This window comes from Geotrypetes seraphini, chromosome 4 (genome assembly GCF_902459505.1).
Source record: "Geotrypetes seraphini chromosome 4, aGeoSer1.1, whole genome shotgun sequence".
Lineage (NCBI taxonomy): Eukaryota > Metazoa > Chordata > Amphibia > Gymnophiona > Dermophiidae > Geotrypetes > Geotrypetes seraphini.
The window spans coordinates 174,469,286-174,492,007 of NC_047087.1; the positions used below are offsets into that span (position 1 = coordinate 174,469,286).

The window sequence follows — 22,722 nt, forward strand, 5'->3', positions numbered from 1 at the left end:
ATAATTTACCATCTACAATTATTAAAGAAATAGGCCTGTAATTTGAAACCAATGTTGGATCTTTATTTGGCTTTGGCAAAACAATAGTTAAAGATTTTGCCATAGTGCCTGATATACAACCTTTATTCAGTTGATCCTAATATAATTTTAACAAATAGGGTAAAAGGGAAATTTGAAATTCTTTATAAAACTCTACCGTAAATCCATCCCCACCTGGAGCGGTCCCAACTCTAAGAGACTTCAATGCTATTTGTAACTCTTTTAGCGATATAGGTTCATCTTTTTACATGATCAGGAACCTTAGGACCTTCAATTAAACTCAAAAAATCCAACCCATCTTTCTCTTTATTTGCATAAGACTCAGAAGAATAAAGGGACTGATAATATTTCAAAAATTGTTTTAATATATTTCCAATCTGAGAATGAGAATTCCCTAAATCATCTTTAATTATGCCAATTTTCTCTTTCCTTTTCTTTGCTTTTAAATAATTTGCCAATAATCTTCCAGCCTTATTTGAACTACTATAATATAATGCTTGCTGAGCAAAAATATCCTTCCTTACTAACCTAGAGGAAACCTCATTATATTCACATTTTTTTTAACAATATTTGAAATGCAGCCTATTCCCACTTGTTAACCAATTGTAATTCTAAATTTTTAATCTCTTTTTCCAAGCTTACAAACTGCTTTCTTAACTGTTTCTTATTATATGCAGAATATGAAATAATTTGTCCTCTCATAGTTGCTTTGAAAGCATCCCACAAAATTTCAATCAATATTTCCTCTAAATCATTAAGTGTAAAATATTCCTTCAATTTAACCTGAAAATCTGAACAGAATTTAGAATCAGCAAGCAATGCATTATCAAACCTCCATGCAGGTTTGGAATTATCTTGATCCACTAAATTCATTTCTATCCATATACCACCATGATCTGATATTACTATTGGTTCTATGGCAGCTTTTCCAACTTGCTGCAACATCTGATTTGAAACAAAAATATAATCAATTCTTGAAAATGATTGATGAACATGTGAACAAAACGTAAATTCCCGATCCTTAAAATGAAGAATACGCCATATATCTTTTAAATTACATTATTGTATTAAATTTTCTAAACCCATTCATTTCATAATTCTACTAGGTTTTTTTTATCCATTATTGGATCTATAACAGCATTGAAATCCCCTGCCACCACTAAATTAGTAGCAGCCAGTGGTAATACTAATTGTTGTAGAGATTTAAAGAATTCACTTTGATTCTAATTAGGGGCATATATATTTAATAACGCCATTGTAGTATTACCCATGCTCATGTCAACAAGTATCCACCTTCCTAGAGGATCTGCCTTAACCATATTAAATGTTGCCGAACATTTTTTGTTAACCAAGATTGCTACTCCTGCCTTTTTTTTTTTTATTGCTGGTGCATATAGACATTGTTTTATCCAATTATCTGACAGCTTCATGGATTCTGACCCAGACAAAGTGTCTCCTGTAAAAAACAAATATCTATATTCTGTGGCTTAAGATATGACAATACCTTTTTTCTTTTTATTGGGTGATTGACGCCATTTACGTTCAAGGAGAAAATTTTAAAACCCATTATATAACTGAAATTTATTATACAAATATATCCATCTCAAAAATAGAATATAAACTTTTTCCTCATACCAAAAACTTAAGCACACCCTTAAACCCTCATTCCTAACCTCTCCCCATATCCCCTCCCTTATTCCCACCCCTCCCCTCCCCAAAATAAATGCAAACTTCGAAACGCCCATAGTGGCCAAGCAAAAGAAAAACTCCCCACAGGCAAATTAAACCCATTCAATCATTAACTTAAGACCTTAATAATAAAAAGAGAATCATCTTAAGCAAAGGAGTAAAATTACATAATATTCCAAATCTCATTTTCATAATATTTATTGTCTCCCATATCATTAATTTTTTTTTCCCCAATCCAAAATCAAACCCATTCTGTATATTAATTATATTCAACTTCTATCTTATTGAAACCAAGACATTTTTAGTCTTTAAATACTTTTGTTCTATAATATTAGTGTACCTTACCATAAAATAAAAATATTGGTATTTACTTCTTCTCTAAGTTTCTTTAAAACTTAAAAATTCTTAAACCACATAAGAAATACTTCAGTTTAATCATATATGTTAATCTCATATAAGTATCTAATTGTATTCTATTATATGCCTTATGCATTATATAATATTTCTCTATTTACCCCATGTATCTCTGAACATTCTCTAGTACATCCTAAAAGAATATATTAAACCTTTCAATTTCATTTAATATATATCACAAAATCTTAATTCATTTTCTAGGCATTCACACCATTCACATTATCCACTCACACTTAATATTTCATTCTTTATTAATTCATATCCCATATGTAATAACTTAATAAATTAAATTTTCATTTTATAATGTTAATGTCATCTAAACTCCCTTATATATTAAAATCTTCATATGTTAAATACTCAGAGAGTAAATCCTATTTTATAATCTCTATATTGACCATAAAATCCCTGTATTCTATATAATCAATATCTACTTTTGTATCCAAAAACTCCATTAGTATATGGCTTTTAATACTCTATTACATATTATTGTCCCGCCAAAAATAATCTGTCCAATTTTTTTCCAAAAGCCGTCTTCCATGTTAATCCTCTTCTTTTCTTCTAACTTCTGTTTTTCATTGTTGATTTCATTTAAACATATGACAACTTTCAAAGAGCAGGTCGTATCGTACAGACTCACACTCTTTCTAAATTTCAGTTTGCCATATTCATCAAACCTACTCAACAACATTTAGAGTCTCTTCCCCCCCCCCCCCCATTTCCTTTCTTCATTAAGAGCTGTATATATGTTTGTGCTCTTTGCTTAAAAGTGTCCTGGGGTTACATTCTAACTTACTTTACTATGGTAACATATGTTGTTGTGCAGAGTTACGAAATCACACTGATTTCAGTCTGAACTGTACAGTGTGCAATTCTACAGTTTTATTTATGGCATCAATGAAAGGCAAGTTCTATAACACCAGCTGTATTCCTTTTGTTTAATCCTTTTCTTGTTTAAACATTAACAGAAGCCAAATTTCAATAATAAGAGCAAATGAGGCCACTAATATATTAATATAGGTAGGAGTAGGTCCACATCCAGATGATAAAGACATCAGACAACACTCCAAAACCAGTTGCTGCATGAAAGTGGTTGCCTTCGACAAAAGCTCATTTTCATTTTATATCTCAGCTTCACTCATTGTAGTATACAGCACCCCCTTCTCTTCAGGCAAAACCAGGTTATTGCAATCCTTAGAATGTCCAGTTTTTTTTTTTTTTGTTTGTTTTTTAAAGTCATTTGAACTATTAACTGAATTTCTGAATATTATAACAAATCTTTTCTTCTCTCTTCAGCATCATTAAAATAAAATAAAATATCAGTATTCTTAAAAGAAAATATGTTCAACAGATAACATATATCATCTTCTTTACATTTCCTTTTATGTGTTCATTGGCTCTTCACATTTTTCTATAAATTCTTTTAATTTACTGGCCTCTTCAAAACTATAAGTTTTATTTTCATACGTAACTTTCATGACTGCTGGGTATATTAACCCATATCTCGCACCCAAAGCTTTTAACTGCGGACGCATTTCCAGTAACAGCTTTCTTTTTTGAGCTGTCACTCTTGCAAAATCAGGCACTATTGATATTTTTGAGTCCAGACACTTTATATCTTTATTTTCCTTAGCCAACGTTAATATCTCAGCTACTTGCTGATATCTGAGCAACTTTATAATCATTGGCCTGGGTCCTTTTTGTGCAGTTAGCCTTTTTGTTGGGATCCTATGTGCAAGTTCCACTTCTAACTGAAATTTGCTTTTTATAGATAGAATCTTCATTAAAAAGCTAGTCATGAATGTAACTGAATCATTTTTTTCTACCCCTTCAGGTAGACCAAGAACCCTTAAATTGCATCTCCTTTCGCGGTTCGACAAATCCTCCAAATCTCTCTTTAATATTTCAATTTCTTTCTGAGCCTTTTTAAACTACCCTGATTCCAATTCAGTTATTTCCACCTTTTTCTCCAGAGTATTCATTTTTAAATCTACAATATCCATTCTGCTTTTTAACCCTGCTATCTCATCTTTAACTTCTTTTATATATCTTGAGTTCTCTAACACAATTTCTTGTACCTTTTGAATTTCCCGCAAAAGATCTCTATTATCAACCTCCTCCACAGGCAAAGGAACTGATTGAGGGGAAGTCACTTCCAGTTTTGACCTTTTACCTCTGCTTGATCCGTTTGCCATCGCACTTTTATTTCCTTTACCCGACCCCGATGCCATTTTAACAATCTTAATGCTTCCTTTTTTTAAAATTCTCTTTATTATTTTCCCCTTAAAAGTTCAGTAAACTGCCTGCTTTCACAGAGCCAATCTCCTACACAGCCATCTCTCAGCACGTCGAAGCCACGCCCCCAAGCTGTCAATTTTGAAAACTACTGCAAATTTATGAGCTACCTTGGGCACTCTTGGTGGTCGTGGGTGGAGGAGACAAAAATCCGCTTGAAGAGAGCAGGAAATATTTAAAATGTCTTCCAAAGTCTGAATCAAAGTCCAATATGATCATGCAGCTGGACAAGTCCACTAAATATGAAAAAATGTTCCTCACTCTTGTCATGCAGCATGTGCCGGGCCCTGACCTTGGCGCACCTCCAAAAGGTGAAGGCCCTGTTGAGGAAAATAATGGTCAGAATGGCAAAAGCTCCCAAAATCAAAATAAGACCACAATTCAACCACTGTTCAAATAAAGAAGACTTTATTTGGTACTTAGCCAATATTCAAATATAAGAAAACCAGCATTAGTCTCGTGGTCTGGCCACACCCTTGCATCAGGGTAAGTTCAGGAATTCAAACAGCTGACAATTTGCCAGTAAAAAAACAAAACCAAAAATACAACATATGTTGAGTCCCAAAACTTTTCACTATCAAACTCACTGTGGCTGCCTAAATGTGAATTGTGCTCCCCCCCAACCCCCACTGTAACAATCAGTGGCTTGCAACTTCAAAACAGGAAAAACCACAAAATACTAAGTTCTGCAGACAGCACGGATAAGTGCTCTCAATGTTCAGCAGTGTTCTAAGATAGCAAGTCTTTGTATTTCCTTTTCAGGCAGGGCAGCTTTCCCTTTTAATTGTCCTTGCAAACTTCCAAAATAGCTCCTGGCTGCTGGGAGCAAAATAGCCAGCAAACACAATCTTTTCATTAAAAACATAAAGCATTGTCAGCTTCTGTACTCCAGCAAAAAGTAGTCCAAAAAGAAAGCTTTAACTTGCATCTATTTGTTCTCCATTGTTTCATGTGGTCCCAGGCATGGCAGCTGATTAGCAGGATTCCTCCCAATCCAACATCTCTACCTCATTTCCTTGCCTAACTTCTGGAGCACCTAACCAAGGATCCAACTCCTCTTCTGGCTCAGCTCTGTCTCTTCCTGACTTGCACTGCTCAGACTGCCTTGACTGCTCAAACTGCCCAAGCCTAAGTGGCTTTGAGGCTTCAGCTCTCCCTGGGCTTTCTGCTACTCTGCAATTAACCTAAGCAGGTGTGTGCTTAAAGGAGACTGTGCCTGTTTCTAGACTATGTCGTAATAGTGCATGGCTTAGGTTTAAAGGTGTTTATATCCCCATAAATCCTCTCAGGGCTCCTGCTCTTGGGAAACCTCCCAAGAATCTGAGACTTGGTCCATGTCAGGAACAGAGCTGCTGCACTGGTCAGCTCTCCTCAGCTTCAGGGCTATGGTTCTTGGCTTTCTACCTGGAACAGGCTAGCTGTAGTGCTGGGTTTGTGAGGCTGGAGAGCCAGGGAATAACTGAGCCAGTCAAGCAATTGTAAAGGTACCAGTGATAGAAAATTTTATATTGAAATATATTTACTCATTTTCAGAGAACAACTGACACATACAAAATCAAAATAGAACATCCTCAACATTGAAAACTAGGAGATAGATATTCCCTTCCTAACCCCAATGAACACATAGCAGCACACATTACTAAAAGGATACAGAAAAATAATATATAAGCCATTCAGTATTCTGCTGCAAGAATGTGTGTCAAAGTTTGCCAAAAAGGCTCCCAAATAGCACAATAATTCTTTCCCTGCCGGGAGTCAATATCCACAAAGCCACAGCACTCCATGGTTGCCTGTACAATCATAAGGGACTGCCAATGCTGATAGGATGGCAAGTCCGAGGAAATCCAAGTTGACAAGATCGCTTTCTTGCCCAATAAAACTGACTGTATCACAAAAGCTGTCATCCCGTCATTTCGGAAGAGTTGATAGAAAATTTTAAATCCATTTTCATTGAGATGCTGCAATAGAAATCTTAAACAAATTCTTAAATATAAGAGACCATTGGAAGCTAGAATAAGTTGTAGCTAAGAAGGTTTCCCAATGTGAGATCTAGAACAGGGAGGGATCCCTCCCAATAGAAATGTCCAAGCACTGCCCCCCTGCCCAGAACCCCTTTGCAAAACCTTTTCAAGGAGTGTTTCTCTCAACTCCAATTCCTCCCCCCCTTGCACCTCATAAAATCACAGAGCTGATGATAATGAAAGAGGTCACTAAAGGAATGTCATATTCATTAACTTAGGCCCAGATTCACTAAAGATAGTGAATCAATCGCTGTTGGACGATTCTCTGAATGATTTTTAAACAGCAATTGATTCACTATCTTTTCTGCATGCAAATAATTTGCACCTCAGTGAGCGATTGAGTTGGGGCAGAGCACTGACAGTAGTGACAGGAGAAGCAGCCTCCTGTCACTGCTGTCAGGGCTTCTGCCAGCTTTTTTTCATTTTTTTTAATTGGCCAGATATTTTGCGTGTATTACACATGCAAAATATCTGGCCAAAAAAAAAGCACCTCCCCCGACAAAGTGCCCCCCTCCCCCCGAACCAAACAATGCCGCCTGCCAATGCCACCAACAAATGGCAAGGAGGAATTCCCACTCCCTCCTGCCATTGGCCCCTCTTCTACTCCCCCCACCCAAAAACAAACAGCAGGAGGGATGCCCACTCCCTCCTGTCACTGGGCACCCCCTCCTCATTCCCGTCCCCCTCCCCGTACCTGTAACAGTTGGGAGCAGGAGGGGGGTGCTCAGTCCCTCCTGCTCCGTAGGCCTCCAGCAATGCAACTGGTGCCCCAGTGCACCATGTGATTCCCAGGGAGGGGCCTAAGGTCCTGAGTGGCTCAGGCGCCGGCTCCTCCCTTAAATTTTCCAAAAATTCTGGGTATATCGCCCTTGGAAGTCTTTAAAAAGTTTCTATTGGAAAACTTGAAAATTTCTCACAACAGTATTCTGCCTATTATTAAAGCTTATTATTTACCAGTTATTAAAAACAAAAAGACAAACAGGATATCTACTAGGTGTTGAGAAAGATGAATGAACATATGCAACAAGGCAACGATTTTCAAAATACTACTACTATTCTTGAAGACTCACTTTCTGAAGTTAAAGAACGAGCTACTCTCATTGTTAAGTATTCGAACAAGATTTGTCATCTGTTATGAGATTATATTTTAAAAATGGTTCAATTTCCTTTTGTGGTCAGAGAATTTGGATATACATTGATGTGACAAAATCAACTCAGGGGAGACAGAGAGATTTTCTAGTTATGAGAGAAGAAACAAGAAAAATAGGCACTACCTTTCTGATTGCATATCCATGTAAATGTGTAGATAAATATCTAGGTTTGAGATGTGTTTTTCCTCCCTGAACATCTAAGATCCTTTTTATATCTTAAAAAGTTATCCATTGGTGCTACATGAAGTGTATGAATAGAGTGGCTGAGGTTAATCTGATTAAGCCAATTCCTTTAAATGTTTTATAGTAAAACTAGTCTTTAAGCCCGTTACATTAATGGGTGCTAGAATAGATGTGTCTGTCTGTCTTTCTTTCTGTCTCTCTCTTTCCTTGGCTTTCCACCACCACCCCTTGCCTGCTCCCCCTGTCCAGCAGTAGCCCTTCTACCTTCTTTTTACCTCCCCCCTGTCCAGCAACACCCCTTCACTGCTCCCCCTGTCCAGCAGCAGCCCTTCTCCCTTCGTTTTACCTCCCCCCTGTCCAGCAGCATCACTTCCCTGTTCCCCCTGTCCAGTAGTACCCCTTCTCCTTTCCCTGCTCCCCCTGTCCAGCATCCGCTAGCCTGGGCAGTCTCAGGGCTTTTGCTAGACCAGCCCACCTCGCATTATCAAAGTGGGCCGGTCTAGCAAATGCCCCGCGGCTGCAAGATGAAACTGCGGCTGCTGCGTTTGCTGGTCCAAGGGTGAGAAGAGGCGCAAGAAGTCAGCCGGCATCGGAGATCAGGGCAGAAGGCAGGTAGTGTGCATGTGCGGCATGGAAGCACACATCATGGCGGCAGGGATCATAGCATTGTAACTGCGCATGCGCACTTAGGGTTTTATTATAGAGGATTCTCCCTTTGTTTTCTATTCCTTCCCCCTCAATGTTAAAGGGGTCTAAGGAAGAGTCTACATTATTTTGATTTGTTCCATGATGCAATTCCTAATTGTAAGAATTGTGATGGAAGTAAGCACTATGTTAATTGTGCGAGTGTTAAACTTGTAATGATTTGCTAAATAAATAAAGATAAAAAAGAAGCTTCATGCGTGTTTTGGATTGTTAAAAAAATGTATGAAGCTTCTAAATACTTTTGCTGACACTAAAGCAATGATAATGTCATTCACAGCACTCTACTATACTATGATATATTTGTGAAGATTCAGTACTTACCACTTTCTTCAATGTCCCGTTGTGACTTTTCCAAAGCTGCCTTCATACATAGTTTTCGTGCTTCAAACCCTGCTGGGGTGTTCCCAGAAGAAATTGCTTCGAGCACCACGGAATCAATAGACAAACAAGCCACACCATAGAACTTTGCCAAAGCAACAGCCATAGTTGTCTTTCCTTTCAAATACAAAAATACTGGCTGACTTTTTCATTTGATGACTCTGAATAATGCATTAACAAATTATATTTCATGCTGGTGATATCTACAATATTTGAAAAACTATATATTGCACTGTCTAAATAGAGAATAATTTTGTTACAAGACCACCTATCCCCTCATTCTATAACATGATACATACATTTTTGTGCCAATTGCATGCATATATTTATAGAACAATCGAACTTATATGGAAAAATGCTAACTGAACCCTCAGGCCCTAATTCTATAAAGGACCCCTATAGTTAGGCACCTAGATTGGCATGCCTAGCCAATCTAAGTGCCTAACTTAATTTTTAACAGGCTTAATTGGTGCTAATAATTGAAAGCATCATTAGAAAACAATTAAAAATTGTTATTAACCTGTAGGCGTCTACAATTTCAATGTAGGCGTCTACACTGAGGTGCCTTCCAGCCATTAGGCATGATTAGGGATGAATTTGGGGTGGAGTTTGGGCATGGACTGACTTAGGTGCCAGTATTTTAGGCCAAGAAAACCCTGGCTTAATATGCCAGTGCCTAAGATTTTGACACTTACTGGTGCCTAAGTTGATTTAGGCACCACATCATATACGCCTGATTTTACAAACAGAACCTAACTGATTGATATTCCATAGATGCTACTTTTCTAAGCACCAGTCTGTCCTTCAGTATTATTCTATATATGATGCAAGCAACTCGGTGCATAAAGGCAAGGGGAGCGTTCACAGAACATGAATACAGCATGGGTGGGACTAACATTTAGGTGTATACCTTACAAGAATACTATAAACTATGTGCCAAAGTGCCACATTTAGGTGCACCCACTTGGGCATGCTACTGACATGGCATAAGTGGGTATTTCTAAATCTAGGCACACTGATGTCAATTTATGCTAGTATTCTATAAAAAAAATCCTGGCACACAGCAGCCAGTTAGTGCACAGTGCATGGTGCCTAGGCACCTAAATTGTGGTCCTTAAGTACAGAATTACCCCCTAATATTCATCAGATTCTTAAACCTGTCCTGGGGGACCCCCAGCCAATTTAGTTTTCAAGATATCCCTAATGAATATGTATACAAATAATTAAACTAGGAGTTCAAATGTTCATAAATGCTTGTGCAAATTACACACTACTACAAACCAAGAACATGAGAAACTTGAGTTGGGTGGGAGTCCTCGGTCTGTTTGAGGTTTGAGTAATTTGCACTGGAGGTGCTAATGAGCTTGATGGTACTGCAGGGTACACAGTGCAGGGTTGACGGTCAGACTAGAAGAGGTATGCAAGCAGATTGATAGGCTTAAAAACGATAAATCCCCAGGATCGGATGGCATCCATCCGAGGGTAATCAAGGAACTGAAAGGGGCTATAGCTGAACTGCTTCAACTAATAGCCAATATGTCGATCAAATCTTTCTGTTAGTCCCTGGAGGATTGCATACGCTAGATGTTCAATCCCAACCCGCAGTCCGGGTATTCCAGAAATCTAAATCTTTTTAGAACACATGCTGAACTTCCCCTATTGGTAGAATCAATTCAGTCCCAAAGCCAAGCACATATCTGCAAATCCTGTACAAGAGGGTACTGGGGAAAATCCCCATCAACACAAGTAACTCATGATCTGGTTTGCTCTGCAAAATATTAACAAGTAATAAACAGGCACAAAGGCAACTCAGAAAAAAACATTGAAGAACAATGCAGTACTAACCTGCTATGTGCAAGAGCACCCCAAGAAAGGCCTTTGGTAATGTGTATGCTCACAGAAACTTCCCACAGGATCTGACAACTGGCTGGAAAATCTTCAAGCCTGCAATAAGAGTAATTTGGGCAGGCTACCCCAAACCTGTGTGAATACAGAGAGGGTGGGTCATATGGAATCCTCCAAGGACTAAGAGAAAGAAGATTATTGAAGGTATAAACCTAATCTTCCAATCTGTTACATCCCTTCCGGATTCCATATGCTAGGTGACGTACCAAACCACAGAAGCTAGGGAGGAACAGAAAAGCCTGCCAACAAAACCAAAGTCCCGAAAAACAGCAGCAGAACACGCTGTCACATCCATTTGGTAAAACCGGGTAAAAGTATGAAGAGAGGAACAAGAAGTGCCCTTCAAATTTCATCAGGATGAATCACGCCGCCACCATCCTTCCCATCAAGAATGTGGTAAGCAAAATCAGCGGCTGCATGCCACGGGTGATGTAAGTCACGGAAATGGCCTTACGAATCCATCAAGTGATTGAGGACTTGGAAGCCGGCCTACCACGGTGAGGTGCAGCAGTGAGAACAAAAAACTGATCAGACAGCCCAGAACTCAGTTATCCTTTCCAAATAAAGGAACAAGAGCCTCCGGACATCTAATTTGCGGAAGATTCAATCTTCGCGCTCCGAACCTGTTGTATGAAATGCAAGCAAACTAACCTCCTGATTGACTCGGAAAGCAGAGACCACCGTCGACAAGAAGTAATGTACAGTACGGAGGAAAACATCCGTGTCTATTATATAGAAAAAAGGTTCTCTGCACGAAAGAGCAGAAACTCCAAAATACACCATGCTGAGACAAGTGACCAGAAAAAACGTTGTGAACATCAGGTCCAGAAGAAATACATCCTATAGAGGTTCAAAGGAAGGCTCATCAAGGCCCTGTAAAACGATGTCAAGAGTCCACGAAGGGAAAAGAAGATGCAAGGGAGGTTGCAGACAAAGCATCCCCCTCATACACCTGGTCAGATCTGAAAGAACAGTACATAAGAACATAAGAAGCGCCATCTCCGGATCAGACCTTCGGTCCATCAAGTCCGGCAATCCGCACACGCGGAGGCCCTGCTAGGTATACACCTGGCTTATTTTATAGCCAACCATATCTTTATATGCCTCTCTCAAGGAGATATGCATCTAGTTTGCTTTTGAAGCCTAGGACTGTCGATTCCGCAATAATCTCCCCTGGGAGAGTATTCCAGATGTCAACCACTCTCTGTGTGAAGCAGAACTTCCTGATATTAGTCCTGAACTTGCCCCCCCTTAGCTTCATTTCATGTCCTCTTGTCCGTGTCAAATTGGACAATGTAAATAGTTTTTTCTGCTCTATTTTGTCGATTCCTTTCAGTATTTTGAAGGTTTCGATCATATCCCCACGCAGTCTCCTTTTCTCAAGGGAGAACAATCCCAGTGTTTTAAGTCGATCCTCATATTCCAGTTTCTCCATACCCTTCACTAGTTTAGTTGCTCGTCTCTGCACCCTCTCCAGCAGTTTTATATCCTTCTTTAAGTAGGGAGACCAATGTTGGACGCAGTATTCCAAGTGGGGTCTGACCATTGCCCTATAAAGCGGCATTATAACTTTCTCCGATCTACTCGAGATTCCTTTCTTTATCATGCCCAACATTCTATTTGCCTTATTTGCCGCTGCCGCGCATTGTGCCGACGGCTTCAGGGTCCTATCTATCAGTACACCCAGATCCCTTTCTTGTTCACTTTTTCCCAGAGTTGCACCTGACATTCTGTACTCGTATTCCTTATTTTTACTGCCTAAATGCATTACCTTGCATTTCTCCACGTTGAACTTCATCTGCCATTTCTCCGCCCATTTTTCTAACCGACACAAATCGCTCTGGAGTTCCTCACTGTCCTCCTGCGATCTGATTGCCCGGCAGAGTTTTGTGTCGTCTGCAAACTTGATGATCTCACTGGATGTTCCGTTTTCCAGGTCATTGATATAAATATTAAAAAGGATCGGCCCAAGTACCGAGCCTTGGGGTACACCACTAGTCACTTTCTCCCAGTCGGAGAACTTCCCATTTATGCCCACTCTCTGCTTCCTGTTTTCCAGCCATTTGCCTATCCATCTTTGTATATCTCCCTCTATGCCATGGCTTTGTAGTTTCCTAAGAAGTCTTTTGTGTGGAACTTTGTCAAATGCTTTCTGGAAGTCCAAGTATATTATGTCCACCGGCTTTCCACTATCAATTTGCTCGTTCACGGTCTCAAAGAATTGGAGTAAATTCGTCAAACACGATTTCCCTTTCCTGAATCCATGTTGACTGGGTTTCATCAAGTCATGTGTGTCCAAGTGCTGAACTATGCTATCCTTGATCAGTGATTCAATCATCTTGCCGGGGACAGATGTAAGACTCACAGGTCTATAGTTGCCCGGTTCTCCTCTCGATCCTTTTTTGAAAATTGGCGTGACGTTCGCTTTCCTCCAGTCGTCTGGTATCTGACCAGTTCTGATTGACAGGTTTGCAAGTTTTTGCAGTAACTCTCCGATTTCGACCTTCAATTCCTTCAAGACTCTCGGGTGAATTTTATCCGGTCCAGGGGATTTGTCACTTTTAAGTTTGTCGATCTGGTAGTATATCTGATCTAAGTTCACTTCAACTGTGGTGAGGCTGTCCTTTATTTCTCCTGTAAACAGTTTCTCCACTTCAGGTATTGTTGAGGTGTCCTCCTTCGTAAAGACAGACGCAAAGAAGGAATTTAGTTTGTCTGCGATTTGTTTATCTTCCTTGATGTACCCTTTTCTTCCCATGTCGTCCAGGGGTCCCACTGCCTCTTTTGCAGGTTTTTTCCCTTTCACGTATCTAAAGAAGGGCTTGAAGTTTTTGGCCTCCCGGGCTATTTTTTCCTCATAGTCCTGTTTTGCGTCCCTCACCGCCTTGTGACATTTCTTCTGTTCATCTTTATGTTTGTTCCAGGCTTCGGTTGTCTTCGTGCATTTCCATTTTTTGAAAGAGTCCTTCTTTTCTTTTATGGCTTCCTTCACCTGTATGGTAAGCCATGCTGGTTCTCCTTTGCCTTTAGTTCTCCGATCTTTGGAAATCCTCAGAATGTAGAGATCTTGTGCTTCTGCAATAGTATTTTTCAATAGGCACCATGCCTGGTCTACTGTTTCAAGTTTGTCCACCATCTTCTCGAGTCGTTTTGTTACCATGGCTCTCATGCAATCGTATTTACCCTTTTTAAAGTTTAAGGTGGTGGTTAAGGTTTTGGCATGTTTCCCTTTCCCGATGTCAAGTTTAAAGTTGATTACATTGTGCTCACTCGTTCCCAGTGGAACCATGACTTCTACTTCTGTTATCGGTCCGGTGAGACCATTTAGGACCAAGTCCAAGGTGGCGTCGCCTCTTGTCGGCTCTTTTACCATTTGCTCCAGGAAGCAATCCCCTAGCATCTCCAGGAACTTGGCCTCCTTGCCGCGGTTGGAGGCTCCTAGTTTCCAGTCTATTCCTGGGAAATTGAAGTCTCCCAATATAACTACATTGCCTGTCTTGCATACTTGTTTGATTTCCTCCATCATTTCTGAGTCAGTGACCTCCGCCTGTCCTGGGGGACGATAGTAAAGGCCAATTTTTGTATCTGCGCCATTGTGACCAGGAATTTTGATCCAGAGGGACTCCAGCTTCTCTTTCCTGTCTGTTGTAATCATTCCAACAGAATCTATTCCTTCCTTAACATATAGGGCAATACCTCCACCTTTCTGCCCTTCTCGATCCCTTCTATATAGTTTGTATCCCTGTAGTACTGTGTCCCATTTGTTTTCTTCATTCCACCATGTTTCTGTTATGCCAATGATATCCATGTTCTCATGTCTTGCTATCGTCTCTAGTTCTCCCATTTTGTTTCCTAGACTTCTAGCATTTGTATACATACATCTAAATTCCCTTCGTGTTACCTTTTTGGACCTTCTACTCTTGGCTGTCCTTACAGTTTCATTTACGGTATCCTTTACTGCTCCTGTGTTATCTCCCATGTTTGCTGTGTGGTCATCCCCTCCTGTGTCTGAGTTGTCCCTTCCTGCTTGTTCTCCTTTGTTGGCTGTGAGGTCGACCTCTCTTGTGTATGAGTAGTAGTCCTTTGTTCCTACGTCGGGGCATCCTGTTGTCCGTGCCATCGACCGGTGGTCGACTGTCGGCTTTCCCCTGTCCTTCAGTTTAAAGCCTTCTCTATTGCTTTCTTCATGTTGCCTGCCAAAACTCTTGCTCCTTCCTTGTTGAACTAGCTCTTCTGCGTACCTGAAAAACATGCAAAACCCGCAACATGAACTTTCAGGGAGGCCACTGCCAGACTTCTGGCTAAACCCTCCTGAAGGATAACTAGAACTACCTAACTATTCAGGCTCCACCTAACTCCTAACTCCTAACTCTGTGAGAAAAGCCTACCAGGCTTTAGCAGAAGAAGCCAAAGTAGAGGGCACTTTGCGCACAAAAGTGTTGAGATAAATGCCTCCAAACAACTGCTCAAAGATTGAACTATAAAAAGGCTGAGCGCTCAAGAGCCATGTTGTAAGCCCAAAATGCTGTGGGCAGTGGCGTACCAAAGAGGGGGGGGGGGGAGGTCCGCCCCTGGTGCAAGCCCTGAGGGGGTGCTCCCGGCCTTGGCGTCCATTTCCCCATCCATCGACGTCCAGATTTTCCCCCTGCACCATTTGCGGTGGAGAAGCAGCCCGCAGCGGGATCGCGATGCCAGCGATCCCTGCGCTGCTTTGGAGCTGCTTCCTCCGCCGCGGTCCCGCCCCTCCTCTGACATCAGAATGGGGACAAAAATGGAAGAGAATTAATGTGTGTGGAATGGGGGGGGAACTCATTTCTTCAGCTAAATAATTCAATCCACCTCAACCAGACATAGAAGAACTCAGGCACCATTCACATACCCTCCAACCAAAATCGTCAAAAGAAAAAAAACTGTTCGACAACCTCTTAACACTCGACCCCCAACTCTACAACCTATTGACCTCGACCACAGACTACAAAACCTTCAAAAAAGAAATAAAAACCCTTCTATTCAAAAAACACATAAAACCGAACTAACACAATCAGAACTGTCGCAAGCATCACCTGCAACTACTCCATATGTACTTCTGATGTCATGACAATTCAGACATAATTTATGTTATGTTTGGAATAATGGTTCCATATATGAGGTTCAATAAAAGAAAATTTTCACTGCCTGTTTCTATTATGACCATTTATTCCATTTCATGGTTATTACAAAAAATATTTTTTTACATGGGGGTCTTCCAATTTCCTAAGGTCCGCCTGCAATTTTTCACAATCCGCATGCATTTTAACAACTTTGAACAGTTTATTGTCATCTGCAAATTTAATCACCTCAGTTGTCATTCCAATTTCCAGATCATTTATAAATAAGTTAAATAGCACCGGTCCCAGTACAGACCCCTGCGGCACTCCACTGTTTACTCTCTTCCATTGAGAAAAATGACCATTTAACCCTACCTTCTGTTTTCTATCCAATAACCAATTCCTAATCCACAACTGAACTTTGCCACTTATCCCATGACACTTCAATTTTCTCAGGAGCCTCTCGTGAGGAACTTTATCAAAAGCTTTCTGAAAAACTAGATACACTATATCAACCAGCTCACCTTTATCCACATGTTTATTCACACCTTCAAAAAGTTAAGCAAATTTGTGAGGCAAGATCTCACTCGGCTGAACCCATGCTGAATCCTTCACATTAAATCATTTTTGTCTACGTGTTCCACAATTTTATTTTTTATAATCATATCTACCATTTTGCTTGGCACCGAAGTGAGGATTACCGGTCTTTAATTTCCCAGATCTCCCCAGAGCAGTGGCGTACCTAGGGTATGTGGCACCCGGGGCCCATCATTTTTTGACACACCCCCCCCCCCCATGTAAAAATTTTTTTTTTTTTTTTTTTGCAATAACCATGAAATGGAATAAATGGTCAGAATAGAAACAGGCAGTGAAAATTTTCTTTTATTGAACTTCATATATGTAACCATTATTCCAAACATAACATAACATAAATTATGTCTAAATTGTCATGACATTAGAAGTACATATGGAGTAGTTGCAGGTGATGCTTGGGACAGTTCTGATTGTGTTAGTTCGGTTTTATGTGTTTTTTGAATAGAAGGGTTTTTATTTCTTTTTGAAGGTTTTGCAGTCTGTGGTTGATATCAATTGGTTGTAGAGTTGGGGGTCGAGTGTTGCAGCTCGAATGGCTAGGAGGTTGTCGAACAGTTTTTTTCTTTTGACGTTTTTGGTTGGAGGGTGTGTGAATGGTGCACAAGTTCTCCTATGTCTGTTTGAAGTGGATTGAATTATTTAGCTGAAGAAATTAGTTACCCCCCATTCCACACACATTAATTCTCTTCCATTTTTGTTCCCATTATAAAAAACACTGATAAGTTCCCAGAAAAAAAATACATTAAAATAAGAAGTGAAAACAAAGGCCCCTACAGATGAGAACATAACATAAGAATAGCCTAACTGGGTCAGACCAATGGTCCATCATGCCCAGTAGCCCATTCTCATGGTAGCCAATCCAGGATACTAATACCTGGTCAAAACCCAAAGAGTAGCAACATTCCATGCTACCGATCCAGGGCAAGCAGACACTTCCCCCATGTCTTAATAACAGATTATGGACTTTTCCTCCAGGAATTTGTCCAAATCTTTCTTAAAACCAGCTACACTATCTGCTTTTACCATAACTTCTGGCCACTTCATTTTTAAGTTTAGATCTTTCCTTTCAAACAGAGACCTTGCTAGATGTCAAATACAGCACAAGGTAACTTCACATGGACTTAGCTGTGCAGGAAATGTGAATCTCCTCATACACCCACCATATAGTGCAAAAATGTGCAAAGGTCTGTTTTTTTCTTTCGATCACTACATAGCCTAATGCCACACAAGCAGCGCTGTTACAAACATATTCTGTAGGTCAATGCTAAGGATAACAAAGTTTCCTTCCTTGGACCAGAAGGAGATAAACCACTGGAAGAGATCCCAAAACAACACCCAAAGACCCACTCAGTGTGTGAATCAGTTGAGTGGAGTGGACTAACTGGGGGGTGGAAATGGGCCCGGAGTTTGCTCAGCAGAATTTCCCAGACCACCTCTTCCTCTCAACACATTGACACGCTGCCACCATCACCACTAGGAACACCTCACTGGGTAGGCCAGCTATGCTATAAACTTTATAAAACACATTATTATATTTTCTTATAAAGCACATATTTTAACTGACCTCTCTGACATCCTCAGCCTTTCCATTCACAAAAATAGAAGGAAGAAAAGTTCCCATTTCCTGCTGTCTCATGTCCCCGGCCTATACAATATTTTTTTTCTGCAGACCCTTCAAAAGTCTGACCAAATCCTCGTTTCACTTGCATTATAAAGTACTGAGGATGCCATCTCTCCCCAATCCCAGGTCCTAAAGTCTAAGACAGTAGCGCAAACTAATGCTGCCAGATACAGGAAAAAAAAATTTTGATTCGATTCAGCCCTATTGAATTGGTTTTTCAATTCGATTTTCCTGCCCAGTTGGGTGATTTTTTTCAAAACTCCTGGTGGGTTTTATAGCTTTTTCACCCCCTTTGGCTTCTCCTAACCACACTGGCGCTGTGGTGTAAATAAAATAAAGAAACAAAAAGGACTTTTCCTCTTTCTGTTAAATCCTAGCTCACGTTTGCAGTCCAACACCAGCTCTGGCAGGATACACATTTCAAATCTGACATGTTATAATCACAAAACAGAAAATAAAATTAATTTTTCTACCTTTTGTTGTCTGGTTATATTTCAAATCTTGTTGGTCCAAGGCTCTGGTTTTCTTCTGATAACTTGCTTGCCAGGGTCTCCTTCTTTCTGCATGCTAACCATCCATCTGCCAACTCTGTCCTCCCTTTCCATTTCCCTTCCCTTCCCAGGAAGTCTGGTATCTTTCCTTTTTTTCATCTCCCTCCACAGATCCACCTTTTCTTAAATACCCTTTCATCCGGCATCTCTCCCTCCTTCCCCACCATCCCAGAGTCCACCATCTCTCCGTTTCTTTTCCTAATTACCCTCCTATCCAGTATCTCTATCCCTCCTCCACACCATCCCTTGTGTCCAATTTCTCTCCCTTTCTGTTCCTTCCCTCCCTAAATCCCATGGTCCATCATCTCTCTCCCTCTCCTCTATTTTCAGACCCATTATTTCTTCCCCCCCCCAAAGTTTGGCATATGCATGTCTCTTTGAACACCCCCTTCCCTCCGTGTACTTCTAAATCATGGTCCCCCCCAAAGGCCTGTCCCCCCTTAAAGGTCTGCCTGTCCCACCTTGAAGGCCTGCACCCCCCCCCGAAGGCCTGTCCCCCCCTTGAAGGCCTGTCCCACCCCCTTGTAGGCCTGTCCCCCCCCTTGTAGGCCTGTCCCCCCTTTAAGGCCTGCCTGCCTGCCTTTCCCCCCCTTGAAGGCCTGTCTCCCCCTTGAAGGCCTGCACCCCCCCTTGAAGGCCTGCACCCCCCCTTGAAGGCCTGTCCCCCCTTGTAGGCCTGTCCCCCCCCTTGTAGGCCTGTCCCCCCCCTTGTAGGCCTGTCCCCCCCTTGAAGGCCTGCCTGCCTTTCCCCCCTTGAAGGCCTGCACCCCCTTGAAGGTCTGTACCCCCCCAAAGGCCTACATCCCCCCCGAAGGCCTGCACCCCCCTGAAGGCCTGCTTGCCCCCCTTGAAGGCCTGCACCCCTTGAAGGTCTGCACCCCCCCCCGAAGGCCTGTCCCCCTTGAAGGCCTGCCTGCCTGCCTGTCACCCCCTCCCCCTTGAAAGCCTGCTTGCCTGCCCGCCCGCCCCACCCTGAAGGCCTGATGCCCCGACCCACCCCGAAGGACCGCTCGCCCCCCTGGCCTCCCCGCACCACCTATGAACAGCCGCAGCAGGATCGCGAAGTCAGCGTCAGCGATCCCTGCGCTGCTTCCTGCGCCACGGTCCCGCCCCTCCTCTGATGCCCCTCCTCTGACTTCCCTCCATATAATACAGAAGGGAGCACAGTCACGGACCGAAGCTTATATTGAAGTTAAACAACATGCTGTTCTGAAGAAGCTCTTACTAATTTCACAAGAGCGAAACGGAGATCTTCCGTCTGTGAACCGGTGTGAAACGAGAGTGGGAAGTTCGTTGGGCGTTTTCTTTAACCTGAGCTAAGTACCACACGTTTACCCTCACAAGATAGTCAATGAATTGAGAGGTTTTTTAAAAAATTATAGAAACAATTTTCTAGTGATAAAATTGAGTACTATTGGGGATAACAATATTTAAATAAATAATACATATTTTTAAATGAGTTTATGAGAAGTTAGAAACATTAAATAGTGAGCTTTTGATTATTAAGGGAAGGGAAAGAGGAGTTGGTATAGATAATTATACTGTGAGAGCAGAATGTGGACTTGAGATAACATAGGTTATGGGAGGTCCGATGCACTGAGAGACATCAACAATAAATAATATATGATATACCCTCCTCCTAAGATATTCAGATATATTTTTTGTGCCATACTTAGGGTAAGACAAAATTATTTGTGAGATTAGAAAAATTTATTTATGAATTGACAGGTGTGAGGAAGCCAATTTTAATTGAATAAGTTGGATTATAGTTAAGAGGATCTGCTTTCTGTATTTTTGGTTCCCAGCCTTTTCAATGGCAGGTTTAGAATTCATTGCCACACTGCTGGAAATTCATCCTTTAAACTAATCTTCGGGCTGCTAGTCAAACTCCCCTGTCTGACTATGCCATGCCCCTGGGTGGGTCTGACTATGCCGTGCCCCTGTGGACTACTGGATGCACACCTGGATGGGTTGAGGCGCAAAAATGCAGCAAGCAAGCTGAGGAAAACTGCTGAGCCTCCTAAGTGCACTACACAGTCTGAGCTCAACCCCATACTTAACAGGGAGTGAGACTAAGTCAGGGACAGCCCTGAACTCCAAAGACTAGGCAGACTGGCTAACAAAGACTTGTCAAGACTAGCAGACTGGCTAACAAAGAGTAGGCAGACTGGCTAACAAAGACTCCAAAGACTTGGCAGACAGGCCAATCCCCAAAGGGATTGGCCTGTCAGCTACAGACCGAAGTCTGTGAATTGTCAAGCAGGCAGAGCTTCAAATCCTTTTCAAAAGCAAAAATACCCGCAAAAGGGACAAATTAAGTCAAATTAAAATAATAAAATGGGGGGGGGGGACGTCACGTGCTTGACTCAAGATGGCCGCTTAGCATCTTTCTTCCGCGATAGCCTCACTGTTTAATTATTTTTGCAGCCCTTGCATCTGTCAGCACGAACCGCTAAACACTGCCTACACCCGCCGGAATGTCTGCTAAAAACAGTAAGTCGGACACTGCTTCCGCCGCGAGTCCAGCCGTGTCCCATTCTGCGTCCAAACGCTCAAAACATGAGCCGCCCTCTCCCGCTAAGGCCTCTGTCGTCGGCGCCACCAAGAGCGGTGCTTCAATTTCACAAGATCTGCAGGTTTTATGTAAACTATTGCAAGAAAATCTTGCTGCAACTGCAGACATTAAAACTGAGATGGGAAACATCATGCTTCAGTTAAAGCAGCACAATGCCCGCATCGATCTCGCGGAAGAGAGGCTAGCAGCACAAGACACCCAGTATCTAACGGTTCAGCATGATTTGCAAAAGCTTTCAACATTACAATCTGATCTGGAAGATATTTCTAATAGAATGCGCCGAAGTAATGTACGCCTCATTGGGATTCCTGAATCTTCAGAAGGGTCTGACATGCTAGCATTCTTACATGCCTTCATTCCTAAAACACTGAACATCCAATTCTCTCCTCCATTGGAGATTGAGAGGGCGCACAGGGTCCCCTCGGGCCCTCCTTCCCCCTCTAAACCTCCAAGACCCATCATCATGAAACTGCTGAGATATACTCAGGCCATTCAAATTCTACAATCCGCAAAATCTACTGCTGGAATTTCTCTGGATGGCAAACGTATTTTCTTTGTTCCTGATGTATCAAAGGCCACAGCACAGAAAAGGAAGGTTTTCCTAGCTATGCGTCCTCAACTCAAATCCATTGGAGCATAATACGGCTTATTTTACCCTGCCCGTATGCGTGTGACATACCACAATGTTACTAAGAATTTTGATAACCCCTCTGACCTACAACGTTATCTCGATGAAAATGTGGGAGTCATGACCTGAGCTGACAATTCTGCATCTCCTCACTTTCAACATCATCGAGGGCTGCACTTAGCCTCCCTGAATGGTTTGAGGCACCCCGCGGAGAGTTTTGTTGAGCTCCTCTTGCCAGCATGCGACCCCATCTCTGGATCCTCGTTTTTTATATTTTTTCAACTTGTTACATACATGAATCGACTGCTTTTCTCTCTTTCTCCTTTTTTGATTTGTCCATAAAGAGTGAATATTCGATTTTGGCATTCTTTTTGCTTCACCCACTTGTTTTCATCATCATCTGGAAGTCATCACTCAACACGTATGCTTATGGTTAAGCTACACCTTGTCTCACTAAATGTTAAGGGAATTAACAACCCCATTAAGAGGAAAAAAAATCCTGCACTATTTTAAACACCTCAACGCTGATATCTGTCTACTTCAAGAGACCCACCTTTCCTCGGAAGAAGCTCAAAAATTGTCTGGTGGATGGGTCCAGCACTGTTTTGCAGCGCCTGCACAGGGTAAGAGAAACGGAGTCATCACCCTATTGAAAAAATCTCTCAATTTCCAACTCTCCTCTCACAAATTTGATCCTAATGGCCGATGGTCCCTTATTGAAGGTTCCATCGCAGGTCAATCCCTGAATCTTTTCAATATCTATGCCCCCAATGCTGATGACCCCTCTTTTTTTCACTCCCTTGAAACTGTTTGTACATCCTCCTTAACTTCCAATTCCATTTTTGCGGGGGATTTCAATTTCCCACTTGATCCCTTCATCGACAGGTTT

General features: G+C 41.5%; 1 protein-coding gene across 6 annotated transcripts in view; it reads right to left on the reverse strand.

The window, feature by feature from the left end:
* The window catches only part of HYDIN (HYDIN axonemal central pair apparatus protein), a 1,718,235-nt gene that overhangs the window by 729,117 nt on the left and 966,396 nt on the right, over positions 1-22,722 (reverse strand). For all 6 annotated transcript variants that reach the window (XM_033943280.1, XM_033943278.1, XM_033943277.1 and 3 more), the window contains one exon: positions 8,816-8,989. In XM_033943280.1, coding sequence (XP_033799171.1) covers positions 8,816-8,989 — 174 coding nt within the window. The remainder of the gene's footprint in view (positions 1-8,815; positions 8,990-22,722) is intronic.